This window comes from Papilio xuthus, unplaced genomic scaffold (genome assembly GCF_000836235.2).
Source record: "Papilio xuthus unplaced genomic scaffold, Pxut_1.1 DF825946.1, whole genome shotgun sequence".
Taxonomy (NCBI): domain Eukaryota; kingdom Metazoa; phylum Arthropoda; class Insecta; order Lepidoptera; family Papilionidae; genus Papilio; species Papilio xuthus.
In genome coordinates this window covers 9,141,750-9,164,831 of record NW_013532703.1, presented here as the reverse complement: position 1 = coordinate 9,164,831, position 23,082 = coordinate 9,141,750, and the positions used below count along the sequence as shown (strand labels likewise).

Sequence of the window (23,082 nt, the reverse complement as noted above, 5' to 3'; positions counted from 1 at the left end):
GCCGTTGTTGTACCCGCCGTTGTTATACCCGCCTCCGTTTCCGTAGCCGCCGTTATCATATCCACCATGGTAGCCACCATGACCACCGTAGCCACCGCCGTAACCTCTGCCATGACCTGGAAGACACATTTCATAAATGAACAAACTAAAACGATTACATTTGATATCGATACGTTTTCTTATTCTTTTACGACATTCGGTGATATAAATGCAAATGGATTATTTTTAACTTCTTTAAATGGACATTTATAATTATGCAAATAAAATGTACATAATTATTTACTATTATTGTTAGTATTATTTTTATGCAATGGAAAGAAAAACTTAAGCTTCTGTATTATTCTTCTTTGACTTGTATATTTTGTTATTGATATTAACTGTTAATAATGCATAAATACATCATTTAAGTACATATGTGTATGAACTTTCTCAACAAAATAAATTATTTTCATCCCGTAAAACATATACCTAGTTTTTATTATATATTATTACTTAATATATTAGTTTACTTAACTTTATAATAGACGACAAACATACGAGTATACAGAGAATTTTGAAAAATTATAAAATTTAACTATAATATTCCATAAATTATTTATGTATCAACTCATGTCGGAAAACTTTATAATTAATTTTAATTCAGCCTTTTACAGTCACATATACATTTTAAATTTAAATCCTTTACATGTTTAAATTGCATCATTTGTAATAAACAGTCTTTGTGATGTAACGAGGAAGTCATTATCGTAACGTAATATTTATACAATAAATTTAATATTTGCTTACCATGTTCTTTCACCAATACAATAGTTTTGGTTGGCTCCTCGTAGCCGCCATGGCCGCCGTAACCTCCGCCGTAGCCTCCGCCGAGGCCGAAACCTCCGCCAAAAGAGATCCCACCTCCACCTCCTCCCCCGAGAAGTAAACTCTTCAGGAGATGCCTCTTCTGTCTGTTTGGCCTGACTGCCTGAGCATTCTCTTGGTCCTCTAGTTTCTGTAATAATTATAACTTAAAATTAGTAAACATTTTGTGGCTGTTAAATTGAACGATGTATTATAGAGATGTGTTTTTAGTTTTTTTTGGTCCTAAGAGCCCAAATACGATGTTTACCGATACTTTCGTTTGAAATGGAAAACTGAACAACTACTTCCAAGAGCTCCAATCAATGATGGAAAAGTAGGAAAATCAAGTGAATTTGATATAGAGATAAATAATTCGGTCTTTATTTGTGGATATCGAATATTTTAATGGTAAAATTACAATTAAAAATCTGAAATAGTATCACTGGTTATCAAGCAATTTTTTTCTTTGAGGAACTTATTGAACTTCTTTCGACTAAGATTTAAACTTTCATAATATTTTAACAAACATGTTTTTGTGATACGTAGGTAAATTTAAGAAGTAATATTTTTAATTACTTTAATGAGTGACTTAAATCTCAAAAGAGTCGAGGTCTTGTGCTTCTGAAACAGGTTTTATAGTAATAATAAAATTATTACACTATTTTTTGCACTTAAAACAGCTCAAAACTCGTTCGTACACATCCCAATATCACCTTGGATAGGATTATTTTCGAACTATACAAAAGTAGCATTATGTTAATACTTATTTATAATGATATGATAATTTAATTCTTTAAAGATTTAATTTTATTATGAAGAAAATTACTAGAAATTTCCTTATTTTATATTTTTCATATAAAAGATTTCAACGTTACCTGTACGTAAATAGGTTGAGGGTTGATTCCCAAAGATTTAGCGGAGGTCTCCCGTCCACTGGGAGGCTGGCTTTCTTGAGCTAAAAGCACAAGTATCGGGAACTGTCTAGATCGATCATTAGCGTGGGTCCTGGAGTCCTTGGGGGGCGCAAGCACAGGTGCAACAAGCACCACCCTTTCGCCGGAGTCTAGGGCATTGTCACCGACTGTGGCGCAGGCCAGACCGGCCAATGCCACCACGCTCACCACCACACTGAATCCCATTGTGTACTGCCGCGGGACGTGCTGTCGCGACCTATTTATACATTCGATCTGACGCCATCATACGTCACTATTCGCAAGATATTTCGTAGAATATTTTCTCACGGTGACGTTATAAAAAGTAGGCTTTGACACTGTTATGCATTTTTATGAGTAATTATTATTTGATATTAAATTTTCTATAACGTTGTTATACCGCGCGGATAACTTGCAGAGTCCGTTCACGTATAAATCTGGTTATTCCCTTAAACCGGACACCCAAGTCGGTATGGTTACATTTTAACATGAACAGTAGCGGTTGCTCTTTTAATTCCACTTGTTTGGAGTCAATAAAAATTGTTTTATTTGAAAATGGAAGGCTGCGAATTCAAATCGATCTTGAAAAAACTAGAGATGTTGAGTTCTACAAATTTGTGGCACAACTGTTGAGTGCATCTGTGACCTTTGAATCTAATGAGAGAACTAATTCTATGAAAATTCATTTCATTTCTATTTAAAGAAAGTTTATATGTTATTGTACTTGTAAAAAAATTAACATAAACGCGTCTTACGGTAGCAGAATATATTTACTGTAAGATTAATAAAAAAAATCAAATTAAAAAAAATATAAAAACAAATTCCGAGGTGTACTTAATTAAAGGTGACGTGTCATCAATTAATCTATTTTCATTTTAAAAATGTTTTGATTTAATTTTTCCCTAGATTCCATTGTCCTCGGCCCGTATGTGTCATCACCGTTAGTCTTAAACTTACCCTAAGTACATCCAATGAAATAAATCAAACATGTTATAGTATTTAGTATTCATTAGTATTATTTTTGCTTATCATCGTCACGGTTGTTACGTGATATCTGTTTGCAGGAAATAATATCGTATGAAACATCAACTTTATGTAATTATGTGGCTGTATTAAGATTGCTTTGAACGTAACATAATAGGTACTTAGTAATCGGTAAAATCCTATTAAACGTGGAAAAGGTTTTTCCTTAAGAATCCGGATAATTGTTTTGTCTGCAATCACATGAAATATGTAAATAATGATAAAAAAAATTACAAAAAATCTTATATATAAAATTTTCGTATCATAAAGTAACCATACGACTCCGAAATGGCTTGACCTATTTTAAAATGATGAAATTTTATATGCATATTAAGTAGGTCTGAGAATCGGCTACTATCTATTTTTTTATCCCGCGCGGACGGAGTCGAAGGCGACAGCTAGTATTTTATGTAAAATCTTATTGTTTAGAAATTATATAATTTTAAATTGAATTTTGGAAACATTTTTTTCAAGGAGATTTTTTTTTTAAATCTATTTTTGACGAAATCATCAGCTCATCATCAGCTCACTATCTGTCCCCACCAAGGGGCTCGGAGCCTACCCCAAGTTGGACATAGTCAACCACGCTGGCCATAGACAACCACATTGACGACATATATTTAAAAATTATCATTTTTAAAATCTTTTAACATACGAGTACGAATACAAAACATAATAATTTAAAGGCAGGTGAATATCCTAATACGTGATGAATGATATTTAGGTAGGTCGTATTAGTTTTTGTGCTCAAAGTCTGTCATTACATTTATTAACATTGTCAATAATCTTACTAATTTCATAAATGCGAATGTTTGGATGGATGGATGTTTGTTTTATGGTATCTCCAGACTGCATAGATCTCGCTGAAATTCGGTATGGATGTAGAACATAGTCTGAAAGAACACATTACTAATTAAGTTCCTATTTGATCCCGCGCGGACGGAGTTGCTGGCTACAGCTAGTTTGATAATATAAGTCAGAAACGATGAATACGTTACAGGTTTTTGCCTAAGTTTTATTCTAACTAGAAGGAATTACCGTGAAACTGGTTTTCGTCTAACATTGCAATGATTTTTTTGTTATCTTTACGTTATTTGCAATACGTGTAGCTCACAGTTGTTATTTTTTGTGTTTTTTTTATCCATTTTGATAAAAATCTAATGGAGAACTAGCGTAATCAGCTCCATCGGTGAAGAGTACTTATTTTCATTTTTTTAATTGAAAAATAAAATGAATCTCTTCGCACGTTTTTTTTTCCAGAGAGGAATGCTTTATGTATACTCCGCGCCCCGGAGGGGACGCGGTAGTTATGTGGGATTCTCCTCCATAGCGGAGGCATACCCACTAAACCTCTCTGTTCCTCCAACGCATCAGGACGGGACCACGGGCACGCTTTCGCTCTCGTCCACGACCCCGTCTGCCGAGGTAGCTCCCTCTCGGAATCTCTTTGCTGTTGAAGAATTCAAAAAGAACCCTAGAAGATGTGACAGGGAGTTTTCTTGGCATGATTTACAATTTAATGATAATATTTCTTTTTGCGTGTTAGTTGTTCACAATTTTTTGTTAAGTTTGGTATAATATATTTGCGAAGGATAGTTATAGTCTCATCCATGTTATGCTTTCCTAAGAACATATTTATAAGTATATCCATCTATAGTTGTCCACAAAAATAAGTACAAAACGTGTCTTTAATACTAAACAATTAGGTAAAGACCGAAAGAAATTAAGTTGTCGAGATTAAATTGAAAACAACAGAAAACAAATGATAAGTTTTATTGCAGGCTAACGTCATTTCTAAATTGAATAAATATATGTCATAGCATCTTTTAAATGCAAGAAGGTATATGCGGTGACGGCGAACGTGCACAGAATCGACGAATTATGGATTCAATACATTATTACTCTATTTATATTGGAAGATAATGGGTTAAACCCGTGTCCGGGTTCGGTAATAGATCAATTACAAATTTCCCAATGTCAAGCAAAGTAGAATGAGCGAATCCATGGATTGTTTGCGTATCTCTTCTTCTCATCTTTTTTAGTGTCTCAATTTCCTTTAAGAGGAAAATATTCATGATAAAGCAGTTTAAATATGTCCCCACCGTGGGGCTCGGAGTCTGCTCAAATTATGGACGACTAGGCCATAGGTCATAACCATGCTGGTCCAGTACGGGTTAGTTAACTTCTCATTAAATTTCTTTCACCGTAAGAATGTCGGATGAATAAATGATGGATGAAAATTCTTAAAACGAAAAACTAATTGGTACATCATAGGAATCGAATCTGGACGTGTACATTTCGATTCGGTATGATCAAGCACTTAACAGCTGCGCTAATAACGCTCTTATAGGTAATAAAAATCGTATATTATGATTATAATATTTTTTACTTACTCATCATATAACCGGGGTTAATTAACAGCGGATCAAATGCTATAAAAACGGCAACGTATTAAGCGTATTTAGCGTTTGGAAAATTTTATAAATATTAATGTGAAGACGTTATTTATCGTTGAAGTATTTTTAATAACAAGAACAGGTCTTCTCCATGCGACACAACGTGTAGAGAAAATCATCTTCTCTATCTTCTTTTACTTTCTTCTCTGTCTCTTCGCTAACTTCTCTTCTTGAAAATGATATTTAATCGTCGACGATCACCGAATATGGGCTGACGAGTAATTATGAAAAGTAATATAATTTAAACAATAAGGTAGAGGTTCCATGATGTTTGCAAAAATATTTTTATAAACGATAAATGTATCAGAGGAATGTAGTACAATAAAAATGATTATATCTTATTTATTAAACGACCTTTCATGGTAGTTCATATAAAATGGTGACGTATAATCGTGTTTTGACACCACCTACATATTAAGGAAGAGCAAGCAACATCTGAAAAAAAAACATCTGACTGCCGTATACGCTGGCATTGAACTTTACTCTTTTTCTTTGTTGAAGATGAAACATATTATGTTTATCTGATGTTATTAATGCATATACGACCTTAAATATATTTCCGATAGTTATTATTGACGGCAATACGTTATAGGCTTAATACTAATATAAGAAATGCGAATGTTTAGATGGATGGATGGATGTTTGAAGGTATCTCCGGAACGGCTAAACGGATCTTGATAAAATTTGGCACAGATTTAGAACATAGTTTGTAAGGATACATAGATTAATCAATAAGTTTTTTGTTAATTCCGCGCGGACGGAGTCGCGGGCGACTGCTAGTATAAAATAATTAGTAATTATGTAAAAAAAAATTAAATATGTTCAACAGTTTTTATTGATAGCTTAAGAAGCAAAAGATTGTAACAAATTTTAAACTAATTGCTTTTAAAAATATATAATACAAACATTGAAATTGTTATAAAATTGCATGTCTGGGGTTGATGCGTTCTTCTAGTCTCTGCAACAAAAGAAAAGAAAATTATAAACATACGATTTTCCATAGCTTGTTGACAAGACCGTTGGTATCATCCGCTCAGCGATTAGCACGGCGCCATTTTTATGTAGTCACTTGTTCTATTTCCATTCAAGCGTCCTCGAATGCTATGCAAAATGATAATCGCGCGTGTTTTGCGCGTGTAGCCGCTTAGTGGAAAAAGACCTTTAAGAATAATTATTTAGTTCGAACGTATTATACGTAGTTGGCATGCTTGTAAATTAATTTCGAATCATTGTGTGAATAATCTTAAATATACGTAAATACTTAAATCGATGTTTACTGTTTTTAAATATCAAATTACATAATATTTCCGACTTGAGCCTTGATCTTTAAATGTTATAAATGTAAGTGAACACTAGAGAATGGTAAAACAAGTTAATTGTTGATTATGGGTTTATCCTTTAATTAATATTTGCATAGTATATAGTCATTAGTCAAATTACTTACAAACCCACTAAAACCCGATACACTGATATGAAACGGTTAACTACTCAGATATATTCGCGGCCGTGAAATTATACCAGTACCATTCATCCTGATAAAGGGCCCACGATGGGCTCGAAACTAGTCGGTGCCACCACCGGACCAATATACGTGAGTGTTTAGCCGTGTTTATATCAGTTTATTATAATATCTCACGAAAGTTTGAATAATTTAAAACCCGGTACTTTGGTTAAATGAATGAAGAATTTCCAACATTTGCTCCTCATTGCTATATTGTCTATACGAAATTGAAGAAGAATAAGTTATTTTTTAGGAATATCGTGATTATGTCGGTGCGAGTCTGACAAAATCCACTCTTATCATACACTCGAATATTCGCGGCATTTCCCAAACATTAAACAAAAGCTCTAAAGTATTAAAACAAAGCATATTAAAGATGACATGGTTTCAAATTGTATAGTTACATTTATTAATATTATCAGTTGTTTTAATCTAGCTGTTCGTATGCATCTTAGAGGCATCTAAGAGAGCAGGATGGAAATAGTTTCACGCTTCTAACTTTTACGATGAATTGTAATGAAGCGCTATGACTTTCAAAGGACGACAGTGTCATCAGACAATGCTAATACATCCGTTAACCGTCTTTACAAGTATGCGCAGTTGTTTTTCCGTGGGTTTTCACCGTAATATTTAAAAACAGTTAAACGAAACTTTCATAATCAGCTCACCATACGTCCCCATTGAGGGGCTCGGAGCCTACCCTAAGTTAGGGTTGCCTTAGTCAACCAATCTGGCCCAGAGCGGGTTGGTTGACTTCACACATATTTGAAGTTATTCTCAGATATGTGCAGGTCGCATCGCGACGTTTTTCTTCACCGTAAGAACGGTGGATAAATGTAAATCGAAAAACACATTGGTACATGGCGGGATTCGAACCTAGGATATTGCAGATTGCAAGTCAAGGGCTTAACACCTGAGTCACCGACGCTTAAACGACTCCTATTATATATATCCTATATGAAATAGGTCAAAACGATATAAGTGGTACAGGATTGATTCCTTACCTCTACATAAATAGGTTCCGATTGTTCTCCCATTCTAGGCGAATACTTATAACTATTATTTTTATTAGCCAGTAGCAACAGAACTGGATAGTCTTTAGCTGTCTCCGTTACACGCGCTCTGGAATTCTTAGGCGGAGCTAGCACGGAAAAAATTAATCCTACATAACTTTTAGTTGTTAATAAATCTGCACTAGATACATTAATTAGTATTATTAATAATAACGTAACTAATATAATAATTCTCAATTTATCTATTCTATGAATTAAACTCATCGTGCCTAAAGCAAAATGTCGTTGTTAGTAAATAGGAAGGCATTATATACGTTTGTTGTGAATCCAATAAGATCACGATTTGCGAAAGGTTGAGTTAAATGTTTTATATTCCTTTTAGATTTTGTCCTTGAGAATTATATTTGGGATCGATCAAAATTTAAATATGATTTTGGCGGATACATTCCAGTTTTAGTACTTTTTCAATTTAAAATCATTAATGCCTTGTTTCGCGACGTTTATAAAAATTGATTAAAACGCCATCTAGTTCTTAATACCAAAACCTTACTTAACTTATTAATTGCTAAATTAACTTAATTACAAAACTTATTATTCAACCAACTTAAAGCTTGTTTAATTTAGAATTTGCGTCATTATCTTGATTTTTTGATACACCATCTTTTGCCATATGTTTGCATACTCGTAGGTTTATTAATAGACAAGCAGTCGCTCGCGACTCTGTCCGGGCGGAATCAAAAAATAATTAGTAGCCTATATGTTCTTCCAGACTATGTTGTACAACTATACCAAATTTCATAGATATTGGTTGACCTGTTTCAGATAGACCTTCAAACAAACGTTCATTCATCCACCTAAACGTTCGCATTTATAATATTAGTTTGATTATGTCAAATATAGATTTGCGGAACTTTCTCTTAAGCTTCTAGTGCAACACTTACTACTATTATGCATTGCAAATACTTGATAGTATCACCATAATATGAAACTAAAATAAACATATAAAAACTTAAATGTTGAGATTGTTAATAATTATAGTGTATTTAATAAACGTACGGACGTTAGGTTTTTTTATAGTAATAACGCGTAAATAAAGTTGTTTATCTAGTCGAGGCTTCGTCGGTATGTTAGTTGTTTGTCCGGTCTCCGACTGGGGAATCCACAGTAGCCTTGTGTCTGCAACGCGCGAAACAAAACCTCCCAGAGAATAACGTATACATACTATGAAAATATTTTGTGATTACCAGAAATATAGCTATAGTTTTTTAGTAATCCGTACTTACGTTGATTTCATGACATTTTAAAGAGAGTTTTAAGTGTTCGGGAAATCTATAATAAAAATTATCTGTGCAAAACATTGTATGTTTATGCGTAAAGTTAATTATATTATTTTAGTAAACATACCTTAATTTAAAGTACAATAAAACTCCATCATTCTGGTATTTATTGTGCTGTCTTTATTTAATAGGGTTCCCAAGTTGACATGTATTGGGGAGAGGTTAGGACAGCTGTTGGTGTCAAATATTCATCCGTACTCATGACAGATACTTGCGATCTTGAAGGCTTTTTAGGTACTATAAGTGGTAAGGCGGGTGACGGGATAGAACCCGGTGCAATTATTGGAGATGCCGTTGAACCTTCTACACACGGCTGGGCCGACGGCTGGTTCCAATTCTGGTACCAGTTTGGTTTCTGCCATGTCGGTTGTAACGCAGGAGTTGCATGAGGCTGGTACGGAGTGTTTGGTAAGGGAAATACAGTCCATCCGTTAACGAAAACTATAAATAGACATGATGTTAACACAACAAAGAAATCCCCTACCATTGTTACTTTTTACACAAAACTATTTTCACTATAACACTTAATAAAATTATTGTATAAAACTCGAATGTCCGACTTCTCTGACATACGGCGAACTTGATGTGTACTAAAATTAAAATTCACTTATGTCCAGTTCACGAAAACTTGCCATTTAAAAAAAGTCTACCGATGCGGGTTTTTCCTTAATATGGAATTCAATAAAATTATATTTTAGTTTTCAATACGCTTGACACGCATTTGATGATATCATAGTATATTAAACAGTATTTCACATTAGTAATAACACATTAATAATACGAGTAATTTATGATACAAGCTGATGTGGTCGCCATTTTAAGTTGATCTGACCCAGTCTTTACCTTACCGGTAAGTACGGGTCTTTAGTTTTATTGTTTCTTTTAATATAATAATTACATTTTACGTAAAAATTTCTGAATCTGTGGAAGATATTATGGTGTTTAATCTGTAGTTTACTAATATTTTAACATTATTTTCCTCTTGAGTTATCTTTTGATGTAATGAAGATAAACAATATATATATTTAATAAGGTTATGGTAGATGCAGGAAGTTTGGTGATTATAATTTAACATACTTTATATATCTTGTTTTTAAACAAAGTAAAGAAACTAATAATGACATAAAAAGTTTCATTAACCAGCACCAAATAATACTGGCCGTATTGTTTAAATGACGTCACAACTTTTAAAATAAAAAAAAGGTGAAAAATCGCAGCTAATTATTTATTGATAGAGCTGCATTAGGAGCAATTGAATTTCTTTAACATTTATAAAACTTTATTTGCTGTTATTAAAATAGTAGTAGATAATTAAAGAATAAATAAAACATGAAGAGTTAAATGTTATATTCAAATTTGGAACGCCTCAAGAGTCATGTACCATTAAATGTATACCGTCAAATCTGGCAATGGCCCAGCTTAAGGGCCATTTGTAATCTGTACAGCGGGATATGTTAATATATCAACACATTGGCGGTTCTTCGTGAGTCATCGGAATATCCTGAATCTTCAATAAGTACGTCAATTGTTCTACAATAGAGGATCGCCTTGTAGTTTTTTTAACGATTGCGTAATGGTACCTTCGTCATTGTTTTTTATCAGGAAAAATATGCATTAACCTTTTATGTGACAAAGATTTTATGTGTTAGTTTTCAAATTCATATTTACAATTGAAAGTATGCCATAACAAATAAGATATAAATAGAGGAGCCTGTAAACTATGATTACATCATTTTAGCAAGTTTTCTGTGAATATGGTTAATGTTTAAAAGCTTTTGTTCCTTTTATGTTTTGGTTCGAATAAACTCATTTAAATGAAGATAGTTCGGTGAGGCTTATTCAGGTCCAAATTGTCATACTATAAAATATAATAAAAATAGTGTTAATTTGGGGAGGTAGGTAGATAAAATACTGATGCACCTCTCGCATCGTTCTTAATGGATAAAATAGTATTTTCGTACAGAGAATAGATGTGTAACACTGAATTAAAAACGAAAAGTATAAAAGAGAAACTTAACGCCTGTCAATTTTATAGAAGCAAAATTTTCTTCATGTAAGACGGATATTAAATGTAATAAGGAGTACTATTTTTCAAGGATATATCTAAACTATTATGTACTGCAGGAAATTTAGCGAAGGAGTGATTTTTAATAGACGGCTTTTAATCAGTTTCGAAATGTAAAAACTTAGTAACCTCGGTAATCCTTAGACTATGGTTGAAACTTGTAAGCATTGCTAAACTCGAATAATTAAGGATTAAAGATCCCCTGGTCATCTTGTAAGACATAGTTTATACTAATTACTGCCGCTTCTTAACAACTAACTATATTACTACAAATTAACTAATTAATTTTAAGTAAGGAGTGCTTATGCACAAATTGGGGTTTCATGACAAGAATAATAAAAATCATATACTTTTCATTTTCATTTTATTTTATAAGCCTTATTGACTAGTAATAAATAAAATGTCAGTCGCTGCAATGTTCATTTATCGCTTGTTATGTAATATTTCGAATATAAAATTTTTTTACATATGTATAAACGTAAATATCTGAGATGAAAATCCTTTTTTAAAACATATTGCTATCTCTGTTTTGTCCAAAACAATAAGAGGGACGACATGTTTTATACAAAGATTTTGATTTCAGAAACCAACTAAGCTGTGAAAGCCGAAGCAGGTGCTAAACATAGATATAAATAAATATATTTAGGTTATAATAATTTATAACCTCTAGATAAGTGTTCAAAGTCGATAAGTAATGATTTGTGTAACGCAACTTGGATACTAGAGAATAGTCTTCATGTAAATATTTTGCAATGTATTAATACTTTTGCTTGTAACATTTACGAAAATGTTCTTTTTGATGAGATTGTGTTTTGTTTGGGTCATTGTTCTTAATTTCCATTTTCAAGGTTTAGTTTCGGTTCGGGACTGCTTCAAACAGTGTAAGTAATCATATGGTAAATATTTAAAAAGATTAAGCAAAGTTGAATTATACTTTATAAAGTTTTAAACAGTAAATTATAATCTAAATACAAATAAATTCTTTATAGAGAGCTTATATCCATAATTGACTGACATCGATTGTTTTTTAAAACTATTTTGGTAACTCGTATCAAAATTACACTAATTAATAATTAACATCTCTTATACTTTCCACGTTGTAAGACCCATTTCGGCAGTTCAACGAATAATAAAATCGTTTGAATTTTTCTCAAAAATATCAATAAAATGAGTTAAAAATAAGTCATATCTGTCAAAACAGGCCAATCAAAGGCTAACAATTGTTCGAATAAATTTCGTTTCGTAATCCTAATTAGAAACTAGCACAGCTAAGAAGTCGTCTCCGTTCCTACTGGTGGGTCTGTTCAGACTTCTGAATGCTGCTGCACCGGAGCCCTTATTTCTGGCCAGTAGGTTAGGGAAGGGGAAGTTCGGAACGCCACGATGTCTTATGTCGAGAAGACCTTCCCCGAACGACGCCTGAAATTAAAAAATAGTTATTTTAATGTTGTTAATTATGTAGGATTTAATACAATAAAATATTGTTTGACGCGAACACCTTTGCATGTAAAATTATTTCCCACCAATCACACAACTAAAAAGTTTATCCTGATGACCTTCAAAGAGTATTTTAAGGACCCACAAATTGTCAAAATCACTGTTATAAATACACAGATTCAGTTGTATTATGTACAAGTTGTCGCCCACGATTCCGTCCGCGCGGAATTAAAAATAAAACTTAATTAGTACATCTATGCCAAATTCAGCGTCCGCGAGCGAGATCCATGCAGCCGTTGTGGAGATACCTTCAAACAAACATCCATCCATCCATCCATCCATCCATCTATCTATCCAAACATACGCATGATTTTCATTTAAGAGAAAAAATAAGTATGCGTTTTGGATAAAAGGTATCTTGGTATAATGTTGGATATCTCTGTTAAGGTCATATTAAATATGTTACATAATAATGCTAAAGTAAATATAATGTTATATAACTTGATTTCAAATAATTCGGTTCTCAAGTATGTGTAAGTAATGAATAATTACGTGTCACTTATGTCATCAAAATTTACATATAGTAATGTTTTATAGAAATTATTAAATATACGAATTTAGAATTATAACCTTGTCGCAGTTATTAATAAGAATCTGTAGTTTTTATTGGGTATATAAAAAATAATAACATGTCATGAGTAATACGTAATACCTGAAAAACAAATTGTAAGAAAAATTGTGGTTTTCAGTTATATTTTTAATTTAAAAAAGTTATAACTTTGTTTTATCCTCATTTAATCCGTAAGTAAAGATATATCAAGTCAATTTCTAAGAAGTTAAGTGTTAGGTACATTTAAGCTTAAGGTTCTAAGTTATGGTTTATAAGGGCATTATGTTGACTTGAGTAGGCCATTGGCATCATAACAAGCGGAATTTCCATCTTACAAGTATATGAATTCGTTTAGAGCCTGAATCGTGGGCGGGTCGTTGAATATAATTTCATAAACGGATGTGTTTTATGATTATGATGACTTCGTAATTGTGGCACAAGGATGTAGATATATTACGTCATTTCTAGTTCATCTTAAATGAGATACCAAGATAAAAATAATAAATCGGATGTACATTTCTCAAGTTTTTAAGGAATTTGTATATGGATTTAGAGACTTATCTTAAGAATGATTGTGTATATTGCAGATGTTGCAATCCATGAACTTTGTTTAAATAACGTAACAATCCGAAAGACTCGGAATTGTGCAAACCATTCTCGCATTATTCGGGCGAAAATTTAAGAAAATAAACCAAAGCTTAAGTTAGATTATTGGCAAGAAAAAAAAATGATTACCATACAATTGTCCACAATTTATGGTAATCATCTTTCGTTTATCGTTTAAATTTTGAAGGCGAAGCAGATAAATAGAGAGTTTTAAATATTTACTTGAGGTCGAGGAAAACCATCGTTGATAGAGTTGAAGCCAAAAGCTGAGGACGTGCTCTGGCTGCCGAAGCTCCCGGCCTGAGCTGCTGCAGCTGCGGCCGAGCCCGACAATGAGGCGCCAGCTCCGCTAAACGACGCTGCCTGGCTACTCGCCTGACTACCGCTGAAGCTGGAAACAATATTTTAATAATATAGTGACATCCAAAGTTTAGTGTGCTTGCTAATTTTGGCAGCATTTTGGCAAAAGATGCTACGCAGCAAACTTAGGTCAATCTAGTGATGTTATGGCATCATCGTTAATTCATTAGATATTTTATATATTATAATATATATAGATATATATAATATTAGTAAGATAAGGCTTATAAGTTATTTACTATTCATCACTCTTGTTATTAATAAGTCGATGTTTATTAAATGGGTATAATACTAGTATTTATCGATTCAAGGAGGTGAAGTAAGGTAGACAAGTTAGGTATTACACAGGTGCAGTACATATTCATACTAACTTACCTTTATTTTACAGGAAGCATTCTATAGAATCCAACTAGTCTTACTAATATTATAAATGCAAATGTTTGGATGGATGTTTGTTTGAAGTTATCTCCGGAACGGCTGCATAGAACAGACTGAAATTTGGCATAGATGTAGACCATAGTCTGGAAGAACACATAGGCTACTAATTAAGTTATTTTTTTAAATACGCGTTGACGGAGTCAAGGCAACAGCTTGTAATATTATAAATGCGAACTGCTGCATGGATCGTGTATAAATTAGGCATAGATACATGGTCTGGAACAACACATAGGCTACTAATTGGGTATTTTTTTTAACTCCGCGCAGACGGAGTCGCGAGCGACAGTTATATTTAATACACGTTGATTTTTAATCGTGTTGCATCATTTTCTAATCAATCAAGAGAAGGAACTAAAAGTTTATTCATAGTTTATATATTAGTAATTATTCTTTTACTAATTTATAAACTGTATTAATGAAAAAGGAAGCGATAGTTTAATTCGGACTGTGAACCGGTGGAACGGGTCACTGACCTTGAATGCTTTTAACCATCGAAAACTTTTATCGAAACTTATTTATGCGACTTATATAATCACAATTATTATATCTAACTCCTGTTATCTGTTTTTTGTTTTTATTTTTGATAGAAAGACGGATGAGATCTTTGACCACAATCCCATTTAAGTGGTCAATAGAATCGAAATTTAAACAAGTTTTTTATATGTGCAAATTCTCGAATTTTCTTATGTTTTTAATGCGGATAAGCAGAAATAAAATAGTTGATAGATGTTAAACTATTAATTTCTACTAATTTCAAATAATTATGACCTGCTTGAACCCCTAAAAAAGAATAGCAATTGTTAATATTATAAATGCGAAAGTTTAGATAGATAGATATATATTTTTTAGAGAATCTCCTGAATGGCACAACGTATCTTGAGGAAATTTAGCATGGATGTAGAACATAGTCTGGAAGAACACGTAGGCTACTTATATATTAAGATTTCTTTTAATTTCGCGCCGACAGAGTTGCGGGCAAAAGCTAGTATAATAATATAGCGGATGAAGACAGTTACACAGACCTTTCAAGTTAAACAGATCCTTGATCTATATGAAGGGTAAGGCTTTATCTTTGGACATTAATACACTAGCAAAAAGTTCAAGATTTTTAAAAACCCGGTTGTTTTTTTTTAAATTCATCTTTGGCTGACACTTACGAGATTCACTAACATCCTGATTCGAATTACGATTTTACTACAGAAAGGTAAAATCTCAAAAAGACGTAACCAATATGATAATGATGGTAGATTATCACATTACGCAGACCTATACAGTTTAAAAAGTTGCGTTTTATCAATAAAAAAAACTAATTTCTGTAAAAAAGCCTGAAAAAATCTTATTTTACATATTTTATTATACTATTTATTCAGCGATATTACACTATTTTTATAAAAGCATTTCGGATGTTGGATAGACCACTGTTATAATTAAGAATGTTTGAATTGCCTTCTTAATTCATAAAATTTTCAGCTTGTATTGAAAAGAAATGTAGAATTTTCGTAATCAATTGCTTACAGAGATTTTCTGGTATTTTTGACCAGACCAAATGGACCTTTTATAAACACACTTATAGCCATGAACGCGCGGGTGCCAATAAATCGCAATGTCAATATTTGAATAAACACTAAATATTCACGTACTTGATTAAGCTTGTAAACAAATTAATGCTGTTTGTTATATAACATTAGTACTTAAGTAATATTGGAAAGACTGTACGAGTACCACTTATCTGCCTGCCATTTTCCTATGTAATATCCCCATAGCATAATTTACGACTCATGAATAGATGATCAAGTTTAAACCAAGTCTAGTCCTAGAATAGTCATTTATTTTGCATTCTTAAAGTATGAAAAAGGTATATTATATGGCAAATGTCTTTATTACATAAACCAATGACTGTTGACGTCAATTTACGATGTTGGGATTTGAAAACGAATCAGTAAAACCTAAATAAATAAATTTCTCTGAATTATTGAATCATGAACATGAAGGATAATTTTTAATTAGAATTTTATAAATAAACTCTTTAATCAGTAAAGGTTAAATCAGTACTTGACTGGAATTTAAAATTAAAATACTGACCTCCCAAATCCATTAAAGGACGAGGCTTGACTCGCAGAGTGCGATGCGCTGAAACCTTCATTGAATCCAAACGAGAACGATTGCGAAGCTGAGTGGCTTATGCCGGCACCACTGGCACTGCTGCTTACACTTGCTGAAAGACCACCGTTCCCGGTTGGTGCCACATTGAACCCGCCTCCAAATCCAAACCGGGGCTTGGGAGTTCCAGACACTCGTTTAGTTCCTTCTCCAGGAAGCAGCGTACTTGGATCGCGCTCCAAATGTTCTAACACTGGGAGAACAGGTGGAGTAATCGGTTCCAATTTCCGCTGATTTCTTACAGCATCTGGGAACACGAAGCCATCAGCTGGAATAGGGGTCGACAAGGTCGTACCCACAGCCACCGAGAGGCACACACATAACAGGAGGAACTGCATGTTTGGGATTACAGAGTGGACTATGATCGATAGACGATGTGTCTCGTATTAATAGGGTCGTGCGAGGTCGAACGTAGCGTTGGCATGCGGCCCGCACTACAGCCTTCAGAAAATCCACTGCGCGGTAGCCGAGTCGATGCTCGGTTCAGGCACACCGCCCCCCCTCCAACGATAAACAATACTCGTAAAGTTTATCCTTTTTAAGCTAACTGCTCCATTGTTCGGTGGTTGTTAAGAGACGCGGAAAACTGAGATATGATTGGGAAACCCACTGTCCTAGATCTAAACTACGATGTATAGTCAGGGCACGTTGGTATTTTGTACTGGTTGTTTGAATGAATTAGCGTATTTTAACACGTTCGTTGCATTACGAGATCTATCAGATCTCTTGCAGGACTTTTGTATTGTGCGTTGAATATAATAGTGTTGTTTCACTCCTTGCGGGAGGATCTAACGTGTAAAGTTCTTTAGGTATGAGTAGGACAAATATACATATTTGCTTCCTACTTAAAGATGAATTCAAGGACATTAAAAAAGAAATTAGAGATGGATTAGGTCCCTAACGCACAGTACTGTAATTATTTTCATTCCTTGCGTTAGGAGATATGTCGGTACTCGTGGAATCGTACGCCTCGTAGACGCAAGAGAGGGAAGGTGGGCGGCGCGGGCGCTGCGTGACTCGTTTTAGTGTTGTCCTAGCATCGACGTGGGATTTCGCGCGCGCTAAAATCTCTCCAGAAACTTAGGTAATGGTTCCAGACAACGCGTAAGCTTAGCATCGTCAACTAACTGCAGCACGCTTTGCATGAAACTGAGCATATTATGAACTTTAATCATTCAAGTTTACTGAACAAAAATCTTCTTGGATACCATTCAATAAACATAAATTAAAGAGGGGAGACTTTATTTCCAACTAACATCTGCCTGCCTTTTTTTCGATATTACGTGGTTTTTATTTTTTTGTGTTTGAAACGCGTTATGTACCTACTTCTTCTGTTGATTGCCTGAAAATTTTTGGTTGTTTTTGAGATTGTCTTAGCTTAGTAGCATTTCTGGTGGGCTTTGCTACTTATCTCTAATGCAAGAGTGTTTTAATTATGTAAGCATTATACTACACAGGGGGAGGGGGGGGGTTCACATTACTCTCTGGTAAGTTTCTGGTAGCCTAAATTTCGGTTATTTAAACAAAAACGTTGTTATAGTAAACTTACAAGAGACCTGTGACATCCAACTTTTATTTAATACCTCCGTATATTTTTTTAAAGCCACAACAGCCTAAGAACAAAAATATACATAAGACACTCGAATAACGAAACTAACAAAATTAGATTCCATCGCATTTACTTCACTGACATAGTTGCATGCTGTTTATTTATACAATGCACTTTATTACAGAATTACCTGAAGGAAGATGTACTGATCATGTTTTCCAACGTGGCGACAAAAAAAGACGTTGTGTGGGTTGTTACGAAAAATTACGACGCACATTAAACAGCACTGACGCTTCTAAAAAAACTAAACGAATTGTTACTATTTGCGCGCAATGCAAGCAATCAATGTGCTTACCATGTTTTAATGAAAAACACTTTGCATAAAAAACTTTTTCAATCGATAACTGAGATATTATTTTATTCCCATCACTACTTACTACACATATTGAACTATCTTCCGTTGCGGTACGAGATACAATCGATATCATTTTTTTTTTGGTTTTTGTAGTTTATTCAAATGTCATAACTGCGTGCGAACCTAGCAAAATATAAAGCAATAGGCTATCTTTCACCCACAAAAACTTCAAAATATATTTGATTGTTTTTTTAGAAGATATAAACTATTTTGAAAACTGTATCTTTAGGAGACCGATTATGTCTCAAACGCACCAAATGGTAGGTTAGTTTGGAGATCTTTTAGGTCTCCAAAGCACCAGCTGAAAGTTTTTTGAAAGTGATGGCGCAGGGAACGTGTTAACAGTTGTGTTTGGCAATTGACAGTCATCCATATGGGTATTGTAACAATATTGAAAACTGCAGTGATACCGCAATGACTTCTTCTGGTTGTGCAAATCAGAATATCTAGTTGTTTTGGTCCTTTTGACATTTTTTCAAATTTATTTTTTTGATATAACAGAAAGTAACTAAGGAATCAAAAAACAAGAACATTAAAAACTTGTAATTCAATATGTTCGCAGCATCAAGTTTTCTCATAGAACATTTAGGAGATGCCTAAATGTTCTATGAGAAAATTTCGGGATTCTGTACATATGAGATTTCATATTCGAGGAAAACGCACAATATTCCAATTTGTTTCTTTTGCAATCCTTTGCTTGTATTAAATTCTTTCCAATTGATACAAATCCAATAACAAAAATCGATACAACTGAATTCTTAAATTAACTTTTATAGTTGATCAAATTAGAGCTATTAACATAAATTTACAATAACTTTAATGGATGTATTGACAGGTACCGGTACCAAATTCTTGACAGACGAGTCAAGTTTCGGTAACCTGTTTACATCAGTATTATTATTATAAATAATATGTATACAGTCGAACCTGGGTAAACGAGAGTCCAAAGGATCGCGAGATTTTTCTTGTTTACAGCTGTCGTTTGCGACTCTGTTCGCGCGGAATTAAAAAACAAAACTATTGGCAGTGTAATATTATATTCCTTCCTCTATAAATGGACTATTCATCAAAGAGAGAAGTTTTTAAATCGGACCAGCAGTTCCTGAGATTAGCGCGTTTAAACAAACTCTTCCGCTTTATAATCTTTATAAATATAATTCTTCTGTGCGTGTGTATGTCACTGAACTTCTCTGAAACGACTGGACCGATTTTGATGAAATTTTTTGTGTGTGTTCAAGGGGATCTGGGAATGGTTTAGATTCACAATTTTCATCAAATATTAACTTCATATTAATTTATTCAAATTAAAGACGTGTAGACAGGACCACGTCTGGCGGGTCCGCTAGTATTAGTATAGATATGGTTCTCGCTAATCCAGGTTCGACTGTTCAAATACAAGTTAACACTTTTCATCTAATATATAATCAGTTTTTTGAGATGCGATTGCCGCGAAACTATTTTGGTACATATTATTGCGTTTGCTTTTCTCAAAGAGAATTTGGGGGATGTCCATACGCACAAGTATATACACATTTACAAATCGTAATGTAATTTAAGTTTGTAATTTAGTTTTAAAAAATTTTATTTTAAGAAATAAGTACGTCAGTGAAACGGTAAAGAATGCTTTATTTCTTTCTACTTATTATAATACTATCACAACATAGCCTAAAACGATTAAATTATCATAGTTTAATATTTAATAATTACAATAAAGAAAACAAAAATTTGTAATTACTACTAACCCTTATAACCACAAAATGTCCTTATTAATCTAACACGAAGGCTATTGGTATAATGTAACAATATTGTCCTGGGAGATTCATTACGTAGTGGAGGGTCGCAGGTTCGATTCGCAGTGCGCTATCATCTTACAACATTCGAGGCTACTGGTCTTGTGTTACATGTTACTTTAGTAGCGTGTACAAATTGGAAACACTAGAGAATAAAGGCTACGTAGAGGTTAGAATACCTATAGTATTATGCCCTAGTCCTAGGTTCGATTTGAGAAGGTTTACAAATTTTTTTGTTTCGAATTTTGGTTAAAATTGGTTAAGAAATGGGCACATATAAGTGTTAAATAGTAGTACATGTTTTATGAATTAATTACTTCGCAACCTCACATCCTATTTAGTATAGTTACATTTATATTAGAACTATGACTAACTGTACGCATACAATTTAAAACTAGATGAACAAGAAAGGTTAGAGAGATAAAAATCGACATTGCGGTCAGGCGATTTTGAGTATGACTAAGCATTGTCATTTAGTTTAGCGACAAGTACTCTGTGAGTAGGACGAAAGTCATGACTGAAGGACATGAGTATTAGTTATGATTACAGCCAATTTTTCGTACATTAGTCTGATAATTATATTAATTGCCTTTAAAGGTAGGCAAAAACAAATCCTCATCAAATCATGTGTTAAGTGACCTACATACCATGCTCCTCAAGACGAACCTATCAGCAATCCAATTTTACAAATATTTTATATAAATATTATTTGTGTATTTAAAAATTAATTCTTGTTTATTTAGTAAACATATCAAAAGTTATATGATCACAGATAAAACACGTCTGTTAATCCAATTGATATAGCAAACACCGTATTATTATAGGCTCACTAACTGCCAATCTGAGACCTTTAACGACAACTTAAACAGTCCTTTGGCATAGATTTCTCATACTAAATTACTACTAAGCGACTCCTTTAATGACCACTCTCTGATTTAAGTCAACACTAAACTATCACTAATTGATCATTTTATTAGTTCCTATAAAGAAAGATAGAATAACTTTAGGATCTCTAAAACAACTACTTACTCTCACCGTTATCAAAAACAATGATATAGAGCAAAATGAGACTCCTTCAAGATTAAGTAAATTTTGTAAAAAAAACTCCAATCGTATTATTGTCCGGTCGAAGCGGGGTCGCACGTTCTGGGTCACGGTCACTTTAACTCACATGTCTATTTGCACGTAAGTCTCATAATTTATATGTAGACCACGCGACAATACGTCACAAATGTGACGTCACAACAAACTTCGCTACGCAGTGGAAATAAAGCTAAAACATCAAAAAATTTACAGTAGCGGTCACCTGAGACGTCAGCGCAAAAATTAAAAAAGTAGGCTCTAATGATTGCTATCCATATATCAGCTGCCTTCCATTTAAAAGTCCTGTCATAAGCGCCTAATTAGCGCATACGGAAAACTTTGCTATGAATAAACTAAAAGGACAGACAAATTAATCAGAAATTCAAATGTTTTGCTAAAATTGTAATCTGTCTGTGTCTAAAATTGTATCTTATATTATATTCTACTCTTTAATATAAAGTTTTAATTATACGGTTGTCTTTAAAGTTGAAAAATTACATATAAAATTGAACGAAAAAATGACGTAAAATCCATGTAAGAGATGAAGTCACATTATCATTACGGGCGTATTGTAACCTGTTTCATGTGATGTACGAAACGAAAGCATTGTGTGAAGGAATCACCTCCATTGACCCCAAACAGTATCCGCCTTGGACAACTTTGTTTCGCACCTCGATTCTATTAGCGTAGTGACTCACAGCCGATATTTGTTTTGTATGTATTCAGTCTTTTAAAAATACTCGAACAAAAATAATAAAGGTTGTACCTTATAATTATAATAAATAATAAATTGAGACAAAATTATTACTACATATTGAGATAGAAATTAAACTAAATTAATACGTAGATTATAAGATTCGTAAATTAAAATGAACTTTGGTGGTGTGGCACGACATTAAGGATATCTTTGTTGATTTCATCTTAAACAGGATCCAATAAGACAATTAACGCATTCTTTCACAACACGTACTAATAGCTTCGAATGGAGAGAAAACAAGGCAAATAATTGAGCAAAATTGTTCTTCTCTACAATTTAGTGTCATTATATAGAGGAATATATATCCAGTTCCAACTGTTTTTTGAACAAGGTTAAGTGAAAATATAACGAGTTTTTAAATGTAAAAACAGAAATTAGAATTATACTAAAATAATCGTATCTTACTAATCTTAGTATTGACTTTTTACTATCTTATTAATATTATAAATGCGTATGTTGGGATGGATGGATGTTTGAAGGTATCTCCAGAACGGCTGCATGGATCTCGCTGAAATTTGAAACAAATGTAGAACATAGCATGGAAGAACACATAGGCTATTTAAGAAGTTTTCTTTTTAATTACGAGCCGACGGAGTTACCGTCAAAGGATAATATATCGTATAGCAAAAAAAAAACAATTTACGATTTGACAACACTTCACATTTACTTATTACCTGCATTATGTTAAAATGTAAAGAAAAATCAAT

The 23,082-nt window shown here is 33.2% G+C and overlaps 2 protein-coding genes and 1 long non-coding RNA gene across 3 annotated transcripts in view; all 3 read right to left on the bottom strand.

Annotated features, from left to right (window-relative positions):
* CPG10 (cuticular protein glycine-rich 10) overlaps positions 1 to 2,015 on the bottom strand; it is a 2,514-nt gene extending 499 nt beyond the window's left edge. The window contains exons 1-3 of the mRNA XM_013320288.1: positions 1,719 to 2,015; positions 787 to 994; positions 3 to 116 (exon numbers count right to left, since the gene is read on the bottom strand). Coding sequence (XP_013175742.1) covers positions 3 to 116; positions 787 to 994; positions 1,719 to 1,982 — 586 coding nt within the window. The 5' untranslated portion in view covers positions 1,983 to 2,015. The remainder of the gene's footprint in view (positions 1 to 2; positions 117 to 786; positions 995 to 1,718) is intronic.
* Positions 2,016 to 6,073: 4,058 nt separating this feature from the next.
* On the bottom strand, positions 6,074 to 9,871 carry LOC106124045 (uncharacterized). The gene is made up of 2 exons (XR_001228181.1): positions 9,173 to 9,871; positions 6,074 to 6,212 (listed from the first exon to the last, which is right to left on the bottom strand). It is a non-coding gene; the product is annotated as an uncharacterized LOC106124045 (long non-coding RNA).
* A 1,699-nt stretch (positions 9,872 to 11,570) lies between these two features.
* LOC106124957 (uncharacterized) lies at positions 11,571 to 17,248 on the bottom strand. The gene is made up of 3 exons (XM_013322000.1): positions 16,704 to 17,248; positions 14,046 to 14,214; positions 11,571 to 12,589 (listed from the first exon to the last, which is right to left on the bottom strand). Exons 1-3 carry the CDS (start codon positions 17,117 to 17,119, stop codon positions 12,419 to 12,421), a joined length of 756 nt encoding a protein of 251 aa, XP_013177454.1. The 5' UTR covers positions 17,120 to 17,248; the 3' UTR covers positions 11,571 to 12,418.
* Positions 17,249 to 23,082: the final 5,834 nt, after the last annotated feature.